General features: G+C 39.1%; 1 protein-coding gene across 1 annotated transcript in view; it reads right to left on the bottom strand.

Moving 5' to 3' along the window:
* Positions 1-16,495, bottom strand: part of angpt1 (angiopoietin 1) — a 55,137-nt gene that overhangs the window by 23,645 nt on the left and 14,997 nt on the right. Inside the window, exons 2-4 of the mRNA XM_044170613.1 lie at positions 8,613-8,768; positions 7,865-7,986; positions 6,394-6,626 (exon numbers count right to left, since the gene is read on the bottom strand). Of these exons, the coding sequence (XP_044026548.1) occupies positions 6,394-6,626; positions 7,865-7,986; positions 8,613-8,768 (511 nt within the window). The remainder of the gene's footprint in view (positions 1-6,393; positions 6,627-7,864; positions 7,987-8,612; positions 8,769-16,495) is intronic.

The following is a 16,495-nucleotide window of genomic DNA, read 5'->3' as shown; positions in this document are numbered from 1 at the left end:
TGCTCTCTCCAAAGTTAAAAAATACACCGACCAGCACCTCTAAAGCTCACTAATTAACACGTTGTATTTTGTTTGTTTAATTCGTACACAAACATAAACTTAGAAACGACAAGTTGTAGTTTTAATAGATGTTACGGGCTGTAACTATTTCTTTGCGAACAACGGCGAGGTACAGTGACTTCCTGGAGTCTTTGGGAAGTCATTTGAATAGAGCTAGACTAGTTGCTTTCTCTTGCTTCCAGTCTTTATGCTAAGATAAACTAATCTCCTCCTTGCTCAAGCTCCATACTTAGCGCACAGACATGAGAGTGGTATCTTCTCATCTGACTCTTTTACCAAAATGTCAAACTATTCTTCAAAGCCACTATATGTATAATTTTTAAGTGATTAGTTTTTGTTTGTAGAACACTGAGACTGTTCTGTGTGTTGCATTGCTGTCTGCCACAGTCTTTTTGATATTGCAACTTTTTGATATTTTCTAATTTTACATAAATTGGCTTTAAAGTTGTAATTTTGGCACAGCCCACACTACATTTTGTTGCCACATATACCAACTGGCTATCAGAAACATGAGAGGAGCAAATCTGGACAGGGTCCCACAGCTCAAGTTAGTGCTACAATATTTTGTGATAAAAGAAAGGATCAAATTTACACTTGATACACCAGATACAGACACAAGAATAGCACTGTAAAAAAGGTCCATGTTGTTAAAAATGGTTTACCCTTCATGCAACCTCTCGTATATATGTATAGAAATCATAGTTCTATAATGCTTTATGAAATCACTAATTGCAAACAAACCCTTAACAGGTCAATTTATCATATTTCAGATCTACATCTCAAAGGAGAATATGTCTGATGCAGAAGCTGATCGGTGAGGTTTCACTGTGAGTATCTTGTAACAGCCAGATAAAATATGAGGGCGACTAACTTATTAGCAAGAGAACAGCAGTTCATCGACTGGATGATCTCCCACTCTGAGAGACGGCCTCAGAGTTTGACAGACCAGCTGCATCCATTTCCATCTGTAGATAATTATGGCGGCACTATTTTGAAACCAAGCAAGGGGCTGAGGACAAAATACTACAAGCTATAAATTTCAAGTTCCTGTTATAACAAGTGGTTTATATTTACCTTTCAAGCCCTTGTTATATTGATGGAAATTCCTTCCGATTTTTCTTTTTTTCTCTCTCCTGTTTTTTCCTCCCTTTCTCCTCCCATTTGAGGAGTTCATCTCAGTTTTCACAGCATTGTTTTTCCTTGTTGGAATTGTTGAGTCAAAGAAGATGTCAGGGAAAAGTGAAATGTGTCAGTGGTCCTTAGCCCTCGCTTTGATCCCCCCCTCCAGAGCACAGAACATCCCAGTGGAAGCAGGCCGCTTATTTGGGTGTAGTATCTGACCATTTTGACAAAGTATTGAGTGTCAGTGACAAGAATCTCCTGCTGTGACAGGTTGACAGAGTGGGCCATTGCGCTCCAGACTCCAATACAACAAAGAGCAGACCTGTCAGGCGGTAATTTACCCCAAGCCGGCAGACGGCAGGGCACATTTTAGAGGCCAGGGAGATCATTGTCAGAGGGGAACTTTCTGGTATTCGATCTGTAACAGTGTGGACAATTATTTCACAATAATGAGAGAGATCTCCTGTGGTGGAAGAAGATGGTCTACCGAGGGACTTGATGCTCCAGTGTAGGAGTGGCTCCCTTGAACAGCTTGCTGCCCAGCTCTACAAATATTATTTATGTCCTAATATTTATTTACAGAAAAATATTTTGTGGTTCAGTGGGGACTCGTATTCATGGGGGTTCATGTGAAAAGATCAGTAGGGCTTGGGTGTTTGCATAAATCATTACCCTTGCCAAATGAGCCCAAATACTAGAACTAAAGAGAGTGAGTAATGGAGCTAAATGGACTGCCATAGACATCACAGCTCCCATGTGACTATAATCAGTATCTAAATGCCGCTGAGAGTTTAAGTGATTCCATACAAGATCCAATGAATTTCTCTAGTGAATTCACATATGAAGGATGCAAAGTACTATACAATAATACCCGGTTCCTTCCCACAGTACATTTCACTACCGTGATGTGTAGTCCTTGCTTAACATGTGAAGAGGATTATGGTTGTGTTAAAATTTCTGGGTAATGTGTGCCAAGATTCATGAGATTGTAGTTATATTTGTTCAATAATATAAATCCTACTTCCTTTAATATGTTTAACAACAGACACTGATTGCTGACACTTTCTCAGTTTTTATGCAACCCTGTTTCCTAAGAATTATAACACACATATATAACTACTTTGCATTAACAAATACATTTTGTAGGAATCATATGCCCCCTTATATTATTTACTTGATATGTTGATCAAAGCATATCTGTAAAACCCTCACTATCAATGTATTTTCATTGTTTTCATGCAGTAACTGCTCCTTGCAACTTATGCATGCTTAATGTTTTTATGGTTATATTTAGGCAACTTAGTGCACTTTATTAAGATTACGGAAAGATCATTGAAAAAGTCAAAACTGAGCTGAAGCATGTGAGAAGGGGTGCATTGACTTATTCAATATTCAGCCAAAACCACAATCTCCCTCTATTCTTAACTAAGTGTTTTAGTAGCCTAAACCTGGTCAACTTATCCTCTGGTGTCAAAGTCCTTTGCTTTGTACACCCAACCATACATCCCAACCTCCCTATTATGACTTTTGTGCAGTAAAAAGAACGTTACACTTCCTGGATTGGTAAAAAATGTCGCCAGTGAACATAAGCTAGGGATAATATGCTTCTTTTAAAATGTATTTGGCAAAGCAAATTAGAATATATACATATTTTGTTGGAGATTTTCACTCCATTATATACAGTCTATACACAGTACTGTAGCCATAGTCTTCATGGTAATTAACTTACCAACTCTGATGACTGGAATTGGTATCTACTGCCTTATTAAATGGCTCTAAAACATACTGCTCAATTTAACAATTTTAACAGACATGTGTGCAAACTCTATATACAATAAAATAGTCTTGATCCCTCTGCGAAAATAGGTGAGAGGAAACCCATACTTTTAGGAAGGTCACTGAGGTGACTCGCACACTTTACAGGGTCTTTGCAAAAAAAGGTGTCAACTCATTCTGCTGGTCAGTGAAGCATGAAAATAATGATGTGCAGCACTTGAAAATTTGCTCTGGATCATGAAGTGATATCTAATGAAGTGGTTTACCATAATGTTGTGTTGGGGCATTACAACCCACTAATGCCATTTTTTTTAGGCTTTGCATGGAACCTTAAAATAATTCCACTCTGTTCAACTCTGAGTAAGCAGCTGTAAAAGTGATGAATGTCATTCATTTAGTGGGATAATACAATGCTGTAAAACAAAATCATATTTGGCAGCCAGAAATTTTTAGCGTTCCAAAGCTGAGGTCAATTACTGTTAACAACAGTGTGTGGCTCATTGCACCCTAATGAGGTTTGGGTAATGATTACAACCTAAACAAGAGCTCCACTGCTGCATCTGGCCACATCAAAAATATCTTCCCGGCCCTCAGTTTGCACTACAATGATTGGAAACACACGGGAAACCTTAATTTTAGTAAAAGCTATATATGGACAAATTGAAAAAATGTACATTAATAGAGATTTAGTATTAAATCTCCCTTTTCTAAGTATCTGCCATCTTCCCCAAAGCAAAGTCAAAAGTGCTTTGAGTCCAGGCTTTAAAGGAAATGCTCAGGCTCAGTTTTCAAAACAGTGCCTAACACAAGCAGACGCCACTCCATGGCATGAAATGCTAACCCTTTCCTCAAATGAAAACACTAATACGTTTCTCAAACAAACAAAAGCCCTCCCCTGAACATGGAAAAAAAGAGAGCGCTGCTGCTTCTGTGTTTTAAATGCTGTAGAAAAACAGGGGCAGTGCGTCAGATGATAGGTGAGATCTACCTACTCCTTCACCTCCTTTGGACGGGGCTTCCCCGAAGAGCTATTACAGTTTGACTTATTCGGGCTGGGGTGAAGAAAAGGGAGACCTCTGACCCGCACGCCCGCCTCAACCTTCAACACCACCATGGAAGAGGAAATGACCAACCACAGAGCAGCAGCGGCCATGTTCCGCTTCTATCGGCTCTCATTAAGGCAGCCACCAATCACAGACAGCGGGACAGACTGTGGTACCCTGCTCTAGCTATAGCAGACATGGTGGCAAAATAAAGGTTAGAAAAGTATAATATCGAACTTGGCAGATTACAAAGCCAGTAAAATAGAGAGCCAAAAGTGTTGCATCAGGACACACTTTAATCTCAACATGAAGAATGCAAAGATGGCCAAATTGGTCTCAAAAGACCATAATTAAATGTAACATACACAAATCCAGGCCGCCCGTGACCTTTATTGCATGGAACATTAAAATTACAGCAACATGATAAACACAAAACATGCGTTAATCATGTGCGGTGGTTATCCACTCATGACTCTTACATCCCTTTATACCCTTGTTGTTTCCTATCTGATGGGAAACCTCAGGGAAGCACTGTGGGGTCTCGAGGTGTCTCTGCAGGAAATCCACAAATAGAAATGAGGTTGCAAACAATCCCCCGACACAGAAATTCATGTCAAATGTCCTGTTACCAATGACATTTAAAGGCCAAAGGTAGGATCAAGTGGGTTTGGTGTTTAAATGGCTGAGAAAGGGGTAAATGAGTTCACTCCGAACAAGAAAGGTTGCATTGCTGTCAGGTCAGGTCAAACGTTGGGCCAAAAGGGAAATCCCTGGTCTCATATTAACAGAAGGCAGACACTCAGAGGAATAAAATAAGCCTATTACTTCATACCCAGAGTCATGTTTAACGTTTCAATGAAGCTGTGTGTGCAGACTTTATGAAGTTAAAGCCATCTAAAGCGTGAAAAGCGATTGTTGCAAAAAAAGAGCACCATGCTGGTTTATGAGAGGCACCAAACCTCTTTAACAGGAGCATACCAGGTTACAATAAGAACCATGTTTCTTTCTTCATGCTGCTCTCAATGATGCAGAATCTAATAGCCAGTGCATCCCTGTGTCTCTCAGTATGGGGTAAGGTTTATAGCACTGGTGTCATCATAATTTCATGAGCATTGTAAAATCAAAGATGTTGTAGCTGTAACATCTGACTGGAGGAAGTAAGTAATCCAAAACAAGTTGAGTGCTGCCTCATAGTTCAAGCCTTGCACAGCCAATCCACAAACTTTCTTTTGCAAATTGTGGTCTGGCAAGGGCCAGTAGACATTTTTTTGGGTTAACGTCATCGCTAGTGGGGGTAGACAAAATTTGGATCATTCTATAAGCAACCATGACTGACAAGTACTCTTCACCACTGAAACATAAACATAAACTTTTCTTTGCCTGGTTGGACCAAGACAGTGCACAGTGGATGGTCTTGATTTTGCTTCACGTTTTCAAAGTGAAACAAGACTGAGAGTCAACAGCTCTGAGGCTGTACTTTGACATAGTAGTGCGCTGAGCTAAATGCTAACGTCAGCTGGCTAACACGCTCACAGTGATGATGCTAACATGCTAATATTTGGGTAAAATGTTTACCTTGTTCACCATCTTATTTTAGCATGTTAGCATGCTAACATTTCCTAATTAGCACTTAACAAATAGTACAGTTGAGGCTGATGAGATTTGTTCATAAAGTACTGGACAAATTAAACATTTGACTTAATAATGGGGCTAAGTGAAAAGTCAGGGGATAACAAAAGTTATAAAAATTCATCCAGAGAGGGATGGTTGTTGAAACATTTCACTCAAAACTACAAATGTCAACTTCAAGGTGGCACTAGAGGAAAACTCAGCAGATCACCACAGGAGGCTTCATCCTCTGGGGACCATGAATGTACAAAATTTCATGGCAATCCAGCCTATGGTTCTTGGACCAACAGACACACCGACTGACCAACATTGTCCTCTCTAGAGCCACGCAGCTAGCATAGCCAAAAACACAGCAGCTATTATAGAAATGTCAAATTACACCTAAACTGCACCTACACCTAAGGCCTTGTAGTTGGTAAATCATGCTCTATGTCCTGTCCTTATTGTCCGTGATTTTTTTGGCACTTTGTTCAACTTCAAAACACAGCCTTGCTTGTTGTCGTCATTATCTAAACCATTCCTGGGATTGCACTGATTGGTCCAGCTTAGAGCTGCTGGGCTCAATCACTTCTCTGACCAGACTTCTCAAATTGGTTAAACATTTTCTTACACTTCTAATAGGTTGTGACTTTCTTCATCTCCATCCTCAGCATCATACAACTTCCAGAAAGTGCTCTTACGTGATGGTTATTGTGTAAGACCATATTTACACTGAGAGTTCCAAACATCTCAGCATGTACGATTTTCATTCCAGTTAGCTTACCTCCATCTTTGGAGCAGAGGTTGAGCAGGTTGTGGACGGTATCCATCATCTCCTGCTGCTGTCTCTGCAAGGCCGTGCTGTTTCCTGTGGCCCGGCTCAGCTGGGCTTCCAGCTCCCCTATAACCCCGCTCTGCCTCCCCACCAGGGCCTGGAGACTTCCCTTCTCCTTCTTCAACGTCTCCAGCTCTTCACGGTGTCGCATCTCCATTTCTAACATCTTCTGCTCCAGGAGGCTGAGGGAAAGGAAAAAGGTCAAGAACAGTTTGTTATGGAAGATGGAGAAGTTGTTAATTATTATTATCCTCCTTCAGGGCATCCAAATCTGCTGGAATGAGATTTGTTTTCACAGATTTAAATGGATTGAATATTGTTTTGAAATTTTTGTTATGATGTTACCAATGATTTACTGGTTATGTAATGTGTATCTTTTTCATTTTTTATATAGGCATCATGAATAGGGGTCAGCTAGTTGAATCTAAATTAACAAAATGACTTTGGACAGTTTTACTTCCTGCTCTAACTTTGTGATGGATACTGCAAGTTATTACAATCAAAATGTGGTGATAAGCTCCCTTCACTTCATAGAAATACAAATAATGATGTCTGTAGGTTTGGTTGCTATGTGTTCCCCACACAACATATGCTTAATCATTAACATTGTAGACTCATCTGAGGTAAACGAATAAGCCCGTATGTAAACATTACCACTGTACAACGCCTGAAAGATGATATAAGCTGACATCAAATTCATTAACTGATCATATGTTTCCCTCTATTATAGATTTAGTAAAGGAAAAAGAAAAGACAACACGTTCAAGATGGAATAATGTCAAAATTGCTGAAGCTTAGGGAAATTGCCCTCAGAAATCTATCTCCATAAACCTCAAGCATAACTTAAAGTTAGAATCACCAGAGACTACACTTTAAAATGGTGTTCATTTTTTTTCAAAGTGATTGCATGGATTCTCTGTGGATATTGCAATGAGAGATGTGGACCAAACCCTTTTAAACACTACATCATCTAACGTAATCCCACAGGACCAATCACAGTAAAGAACAAGATTTGGAGACATGAAAATGTATCCAAAAGCCACAATTTAATTGGCTGATTTTGCAACAAATGCGCAGGAGTCCAACAGTGAAAGCATAGCATCATGCATTTAAAACTGATTTACTGAACATCACAGAAAATACAAGCTGCCTATTATGGTGTTGTTTATACAACTGAATATTGTTTTGGAAAAAGGACAAATTATGTGGTAGTCAATGAGAGCTGGTAGCAAGCTTTTGATTTTGTTTACGCAATCCTGCAGAGAACAGCAGTACATAGAGTGAAAACCGCTTTTTGGCTGGCTCTTCGTCTGTCGATGTATCATCTTTATTTCCTTCAGTCTATCTTTGTCCAATTTGCTGCAGTATGGATGGTATCCAGTGCGTGTGGGTTTGTTAGCTTGAAGCATTGTCTGTTTACCTGTTCTTGTCATGCAGCTTGCTGATCTCATTGGTCTGGACCATTAACTCTTTCTCCAACTTGTTTGTGGAAAGAGAATTTTCCAGCAGCTGTATCTCGAGCCTGGATGTTTGATTCAGAACCTGCCATAATAGGGAATACATAGATATGCAGAATACAAAAATAATAAAGATGATACTATGCCTCTATACATACTATGTTAGCTGCAGTAATACTAGCTCATATCATGCACATGTGCACCAAACCCTGAAGAGAAAAACACAGGGCTGTATTTAAGGCTTTCTAGACACTTATAAACCATCAACTTTGTTTTCATTTTGTCAATTGTTCATCCAACACATGGTAATACTTAGGAGATATTCATCTCTGCTATGATTACCTTTTTCTAAATTTGCAAACATTATCTTTTTAGTGCTTTTGCAAAAATTACCCACCGCTAACATCACAAGTTTCCATCACCTCCTCCTCAAACTCCTCCATGTAAACACTAAAAGGAACCTGAGCCAAATAAGTCAAAGAAGGGATAGACATTTATATAGCATCACTATTGTCTTTGGCCAGTTCTCTGTGACCTTTCTGGGGCAGTTGAACGTGGAATAGTTGGGTTAATGGAGCATAGGATGGATCTCTCAGTGTTAGTGTGTGTGTGTGAAAGAGAAAGATTTAAAGAGAGAATTGAGTGGGACGTTTTTTACGGAGACAAGTGTGTTTGAGAGCATTGGCGTGAGTGTGTGTTTTGAGCTGTTACCTGTGTCTCAACGTCAGTCAGCTTGCGTGTCTGTTCAGCCGTCTGAGAAAGAAGGTTGGTTCCCATTTCCAACATGGCTGCTGTGTGGTTGTGCACGGCACTCTGCTGCAGTTGAGCCATCTCTGTCTTCATGCTCTCTTTGATGTAGTTCTCAATCTGCACCAAAAAAAGGTTGAAGAAAACAGATTAGACTCACAAGGGAAAGGGCATTTTCAAATGATGCGGAAGACAGGGGATGGTGCCACACAGCACATGTTCTACAGTATACTCTTAGGTTTGCCCCACTCATGTCAGAATATCCTTTGAAACACAATTGCTCAATTGAGCTGGGTACACTGATGCAATATCATATTGCAGGCATTGTTTTGTGTGTGTTCTCCTCTTGTCAGAAATCCTGTCTCTTACACATTCACATTCACGGTAAAAGCAGGTTTAAAGGATACCATATAATGTACCTTAATCAAGATACAAAATTCTTTAAGTCGTTTTTTAATCAACATTCCTTTGGTCACACACTGGAAAGGGTTTCTGATGTAATGTACATCTGAAGAAATGTACAAACAAATGTCATTTTTCCAACATTTGAGTGGCACTCAAGCGAAGAATGGGTTTAGTCAATACAGCCACAGCCAGATGTAGGTGGTTAGCTTGGGATGGAGGAGGCATAGATGAACAGATATTCACTGAAGCTTGTCTGGAAAGAGCTCTTTCATCCTTATCTTCAAACGGAAACAAACGACAAGATGGAGATAGAGGTTTATGTCTGATAAGATTTCTCTTATGGATTAACTATATGGACCATCTGTGTATTGTACTTGGATTCTTTACTTAATTTTCCTCCCAGTGAAATGTTAATTTTGGATTTTTTTTACTTTCCTTTACTGAGGCTCAGGTAGATAGGTTTAGGTAAACCTAGTCTTACTTTCTTGTACTTTGTTTCCTTGTCTTGTTTATATCATTTTGTTCCCTTAATTGTTGACTTATTAGATATAGAAGGGCTTGTCTGTGTATGGTTGGAGACATGCTTTTGTTTTATAAATAAATCTGGCTTGATTGTACTTGTTCATCTGGTTGCTCGCAGTCTGAACACACACTGAGATGATTCAATAATCGGCCAGTGGGGAGATTCTCCTCCACTTGATCTTTAAAAGATGAGTTTCGCTTTGGCTCATTAATGGTCTGAAACAGCTGTTTTTCAGGGACGCATCAGCCTAGACAAATCCGTATCAAACAGCACAATATCACATGTGCTGGTATCCTTAGCACATCCAGTACTCTAGCTGAGAAACTAGTCTGTGAAGGAAAATGCTTTTCTGTGAATTATAAGACACTTCCACAGAAAGCAGCTGGTGACAGCACAAGTCTCAACTCATCTTTCCATCCCTCTGTAGGTACACATTGTTGCCATTATTGTGTTAGCCCTAATGCCCGGTGATTTACCCCCACTGACAGTCAGACTATTTGACTCACATATGGAGGGCCACATGCCTGAGCGAAGACCACAAATGTGCATTGAAACAAACATCAGATAAAATAATTCCCACTTGCCATAAGACTAGCTAGCCTTTTATGCTTGCCATCCTTTGGGGTGAATTTACACAAGTCAGAAAAGGGTTGGCAATATCTCCAATTTTTTTTTTCCCAATCTAAATAATTATTTGGCCTAATGATTCGATCAATTAATTAATAGGTTGACAAAATGCCACAGCCCACGAAGGAGAAATTATATACTATACTGTGTACATTATATGTATAAATATATATAGGACCTGTGTTGGCTACCATAAAGTTTCTAAAACTAAGTAAAAAATCAATCTATCTGTATCTGTTGGCACAATAAAATCTTGATGATATTTATACTGTAGATATTTCTAGTTGCATAAAAAGGTAAGCAATGTTCCTGCTTTTATAAAGAATAGATGAATTGCAACATTTCAATCAATCCCAGGCTGACAGATAATGAAACAGTCAGAACAGAGATGGATCTCTTTGCTCTTCAATGGAAACAGCCAGTTCTCAGCCATTTGCACAGGTCTGCCAAGTCGAATTATCTTTTCAATATAATATCCTTTCTTGGCAACAATATTAAAGTGAAATGTAAAGTTTTTTTGGGATGGATTTCAGGCATAATACAGCTTCCCCTAACTGTGAACTACATAAGTCTGATATAAGTGTCACTTTCCACATAACCTTCAATGCTCTGGCGCAAGGAATTGGAAAGAAAACAGTGAGTCTGGAATCCACAAAGCTCAAGTAATGATGGATTACTCTGCTTGATAATGTACCATAGAATATAATTGTGAATGAATATGTGTTTGGAAATGTTTTTTTAGTCCATATAGAAATGTAAAATCTCTAATATCTGTGGATGGTTTAGGTTGTTTTTACATACTGTTATTTTTAGGCCTAGGTTTAAAACTTCAATTTAAACTTGACTGCTTTGTACATTTTACAACAGCAGCTTTACATTGCTGTTTACTCATCTGCTGAGATTGCTGTGTCAACCGTTGTGTCCACGGCGATAGGCTTTGCACAGTGTAAGTCACCTTGAAAGAAAAGGTATTGAAGGGACAGATGGCTGACAGAAACTTAAACCCAGCGATCACTTCATGGTTTGTCTCTTAGGGAATGTGGCTGACTCATGGCTGGATCTGGTGGGGGTCATAAATGGAAAGTACCAAGGAGAAACAAGATTACACAAACACACCCAATCATGTAAAATCGCTACTCTGGAAGCCGTAAAATAGGTCTATGTGGGTGTTGGGTTATTTTGATGGTTTCTAACCTCGACTCCAGTTAAATGCTGTGCTTTTCCAGTCAGTGACTACCAATTGTAACTATTGTTAGCAATGAAAGCAAATACTCGCTTTCATTGCCAGAACTGAAATGCAAATTTGTGTCAGTTGGGAATGGGATTGGGATGGTGAAATAAATATGAGTGCATAATGAGAATGCAAAGGTTGTGGTGCTCTATTTTCTACTAAGGTTCTTATGCCAATGACTGATTTTCTCCAGAATATATTGTAACTTAACCATGTTTAGCTGACCTGAAACTGGACCCAATTTATTTAATTTGATGTTGCTGTTTTCTATGCATTTTCATCAAGAGATAGAGTAAAAAGAGCCAATGAAATTACATAACCAAGTGGTAATTTTGTCTGATACTTGTAAATTCTTCTCACAAATAGGAATTTGACGAGAAACAGGTTTCAGACCAGTAAACATGGTTTAAAAGCTTTATAGTTTGGTAAGCTTCTACTCCACCCTGCAGCCCACCAACTCAGGGTTAAACTAAAGAAAAATGGGGGTCACCCTTAACAGCACAGTCAGGTGTAACCATTTAAGTATGAGGGATATCGAAAGATTCAAACAATAAAGAGTAAACTCAAAATGGGGTTTCAGACATAAAGTGGTGACATTATCTTTAAACTGCTTCTTTAACGCGAGACTATGTAACTTTTGCTGAACAGCAAGTGAAAATTATGATGTAATGGTAAATACCTACTGAAATAGAAGCACAAGTGGGGAAGAATCAGAAAGTCAGTAACTTGACTCAGTAATGTCCGTTATGTTTACGTAAAGTTTGCTAACATTAGCCACCATAAGCCACTGGTCATAACAGACCAAGTAAGGCTGTAGCTGCAAAACCCCTGAGTGTACTTAAGAGAGGAATGGTGTGTTTTATAGCTTCAAACTTTTTATTTATATAGAAAGAATGCGTTATTTCTTCTTTACAATTTCAAGATGAAAACTTTTGTCAATTCCCATCTGTGCACGAACATTTCACACTTTAAAAAGAGAAAAGGAATTTAAATGAAACTCCACTATCATCAAAATAAAAATAAATCTTTTTTTAGAGACATTCCAGAAGGTGCCATAATACCAGGATCTGCTTTCAGAAACTACTAAATCTAGCCTCTGGTTTCACAAAATCACTGTTTGCTAAGTGAGAGTCACATAAACACAAGTTTATGTTTCCCTAAGTGCTACTTTACACCGAGGCATAAAGGTTTTAAGGTGGTGTGTTTGGCACAGTCTGGCCTCATGCGGACTGCCTGTGACTTTACTTATGATGCTGCCATTAATGCCTTAACTGCACCCTCACAATGCAGTGCACTGCATGTACAGACTGGTCCGTTTAGACAGTTTATGAGGTACAATTGGCTGTTAATCACTAAACAAACTGCTTTACGCTGTGTAGAACATACATGACAAGCTGTGCAACATAAAGCAGGATGCAGATTTTAAGAGCAAAGGGACTGTTCATCATACAGAGGGACAAGTGTTTAGGTTACTGAATGAACCGCACTGCCTGTGCACATTTTCACAGAAAACATCACAGGCAAAAAGAAAATCCATCAGCTGAGATCCCCAACATACATATTCTGTACATCATCATGGTGGAGCTGCTAAATTGCCATCGCTTGAGAGCCAAGAACAGGATAATCTCTCAAGATGATACTCCCTGCTATCATGGCTACAGATTACTGCAAATGTTTACCACTTTTCTGACATTTCCCATTCAGCCATTCCAAAAGGGGTCTTGATCTTTTTCTAAACAGCAGCAGAGGTGGTGCTGAGAGACACTGTGAGAGTTACAATGGGTCTGGGCTGTATAAAACACTTAGAGCGCTGTCACATCTCTGCTTATCTCTTGCTTCTGGGATGCATCCCTTACGCTCAGACCTGGATCCATTTCAGACCACTTTAATGGAATAGAGCATGGGGGCCTGTTACCCACCACCACCAACCCACCCCCGAAATTAGCACCTCCTGGTGTATAATAAGCCACCTTGGGACCAATGCCAGCAAATACACTTACGCCTTGTTATCACCCAGCAATGACACTCCTCTTTGAAACATAGCTGGGCCTATAATTCACTCTAGTAGGGCTTCAGGAGGTGTTACCGTGACTCACAGCCCTGTCACTCTCCAGCATCGTATAATATAGATATGGGCAACCTCTGTACATATTTTAAAAAGCTGTCTTACTCAGTCACTGGCTTGTTTGTTTTTAAATCCACCATGAAACAGTTTTAAGGCTCTCTGTCTTAAACTCTGTCAAGATTAGGTGAGTAACTCAGGCTAAACTCACAGTTGACCTCTTTGACCTTCGCCCCGGTGGCCAACAACCAGGCGTTAACTCAATTGCTGCCACATTTTTTCCTTTCATAGAGTGGCCGCCAGACAGACGGAAATATAAGAAACAAACTGACGTCCCCCATGCCTTAGTGGACAAAATAGCAGCTTAGACTTGACTCTGAAACATGCTGAGAAATGTTGGATTTCTCAACATGAGAAGCGATGTGCATAGCGTCTCTGCATCAGGCAGCCATAGCCGCCTTCAATAGTAGGCCTCACTGAACTGACCAGAGTGTGTACTGTTGTCTGTCATTGGATGTTGTTACTGTGTGAAGTTGTTGTCTGATGTGTATAGTGCTGCGGAAAGGAATTTCCCCTCAGGGAGAATAAAGTTAAAGTCTATTAAACGAGTTTGGAGGGTGGTGTTTTAGCATCTCCAAAACCAAAAGCACTAGAACAAAAGTGTAAGGAATGGATTAGGCCTGAACAGTGTGTTTATCTGGTCTAAGGTAAACTGCAATTGTTAACATGTAGCTAACTAGCTTATTACCTACAGCAAACAAGTGTTACTTCCAAGGCCAAGGTGTACATCATCAATTAACTAGGTAACATTAGTTTGCTGGGTTACAGGTTATGAAAAAAAAGCCCCATTCACGACTTATACATTCACTGTATAGTATTTCCTTGCTGTGTGGAAGCCAAGCCTGCATGCTAACAGAGTTTCAGCTAACTTTAGCAGCTCTGCTCTTTACTGGATTTGTGGAAGTTTACACTCCTTTTCTATTGTAACGATAAAGTGAAACATACTGTGTAAAAATATGAACAAGCAGCATGTAAGCTTAAGCAGCCAAACAGGGAATGAAATAACAGCCTGATCTTACATTTTACTTGATCATACTACAAGGATAGCTCTACACTTCAATTCAAGATTATTTCCATGTCTTCTACGTGGAACATCAACTGGTGAGGATGTTGACTTTGCCTCAGACATGCAGCTTTAGCTTTAGTCTTTTAGCACGATATAATTTCAACACATCACTTTTTTTTTTTTAAATTTATTTGTTTTACAAGAAGTTTTGAGAGACCAACTCATGGAAGGTTGCCAGCATCCATTTTCTTTTCATTTGGCAAAAATCAATGGTTGCCGGCTAGAAATGACAAGTCTGCTTTTGTCTACCTCTAAGGCCCCATTTAAAAAAATTACAAAATATTTTGAGCGGTAAATCTGCCATCGTCATCATTGTAGATGGCATATGTGCTGTGCAAGACTGGAAAGCCGACAGCAACATCAAGTAAGAAGAGCGTCAAGAAGAAGGTGTAGCTTAGCCATCATCTATTCGGGTAGAAACTTGGGTCTGCAGTGAGGTGGGTGGTCCCCTGCCTGATCTCTGTTGCTCTGTCTGAATACTGTTGATCCCAGAACTTCCCAGAAAGACTGCCATCTGAAAAACAAACCAGCTACTGCCAGCACCCACCACTCCAAGACTCTTTTTTCCTCTCCTTTTGCATTTTTCTTTCTTCTTTTCTTCTCCTTTGTCTTTCTGTCAAGATGCTATTGTGTTGATGTCAACTGCGTTTCGGTTGTGCATTTCCAAAGATATAATGAGCCCTGTGTACAAAACCTGAAAACAAACCAACCGTTCCTCTGTATAAATCACTGGGTAAATCATTGTACTCACTTGGAGGTGCCCAAAAATGTTTGGCAGGTTCAGAGGCACACCATTTTCCACCCTTCAAAGGCTTTCTGTCACAATGGTTTGTCAACAGGGCAGACAATAAAAGAAAGTGAGAAAACTGAGCCGAGTCGAGTTTTCAAGGTTGGTTGATTTGTTGGTTGTTTCTATGGAAAAACAAACCAGAACTTCTAACCTGAGGACAAATGTTTTATGCCAAACTGATTTTCCATATTCATTTTTTTCAAATGTGTGTGACCTGCATGGCCTTGTAAATCATTCTTCAGTGTTAAGAATTTAAATAAACCACAAATTTTGGAAACAGAGCGGAAAATGTGATGTTAAATTTTGATGTGTTGAATTTTTCAAATGACTAATGAGTTTCGTAAATGGTCAATTTACTTTAATTTACAACAATAGAAAAGCACAATGAAATAACAAGGCTTGATTTCAAGAAAGTCTGAGTAAAATGTAGAGAATGCAGTGTTAAATCATGATTTTGAAACACAAATTGGCAGAAATGTGGCTTTAGTTGAGTCAAATTTCAGATTTAAAAAATGTACTAGGATGAGGTAAAAAATCCAAAAATATAAACGCCCTGAGAAATGAAAAGAGACTGGATGTACTGTTTCTGTTTTTAGTTTTTCTTTGGGAAAATAAATGACATATTTCAAAACATGAAATTTGCATTTATTGTTATTGTAATTTTTTCCAACAAATTTCATAATTGTGATCTACGTTTAGCTTTCTCCTATATGAAGATTAACGTGCCATCAATAGCAGAAATCACACTACATGAATGTAGCTTCTATCCTCACAGGACTTTTTAAATCAAGAACTCTGACAGTGTTGTGTCTACAAGACATACTTCAGTGATACACTGCAAGCCTCAGAGCAAGATGAATCAGAGAAAGTCTTCTGCATGTCTGTAATATGCAAGATAAAAGCCAATTCATCTCAAAAGCCAAAAGAGGTATACAAATTAAGTTTTGACATTGTGTTATGAAAATAATGAACTTTCTCTTAGCATCAAAAAAGAGAGATGGACAGAATGTTTTGCCTTGAACTTCTTGCACTCTGAAGCGGGTGTGAGCACATCCAAAAGAAATGTTTGCTTTTCTTTTATTG

Source organism: Siniperca chuatsi, linkage group LG17 (genome assembly GCF_020085105.1).
Source record: "Siniperca chuatsi isolate FFG_IHB_CAS linkage group LG17, ASM2008510v1, whole genome shotgun sequence".
NCBI classification, from domain to species: domain Eukaryota; kingdom Metazoa; phylum Chordata; class Actinopteri; order Centrarchiformes; family Sinipercidae; genus Siniperca; species Siniperca chuatsi.
Note: the sequence above shows the minus strand (reverse complement) of the source record. Positions and strands in the feature narration are given on the sequence as shown.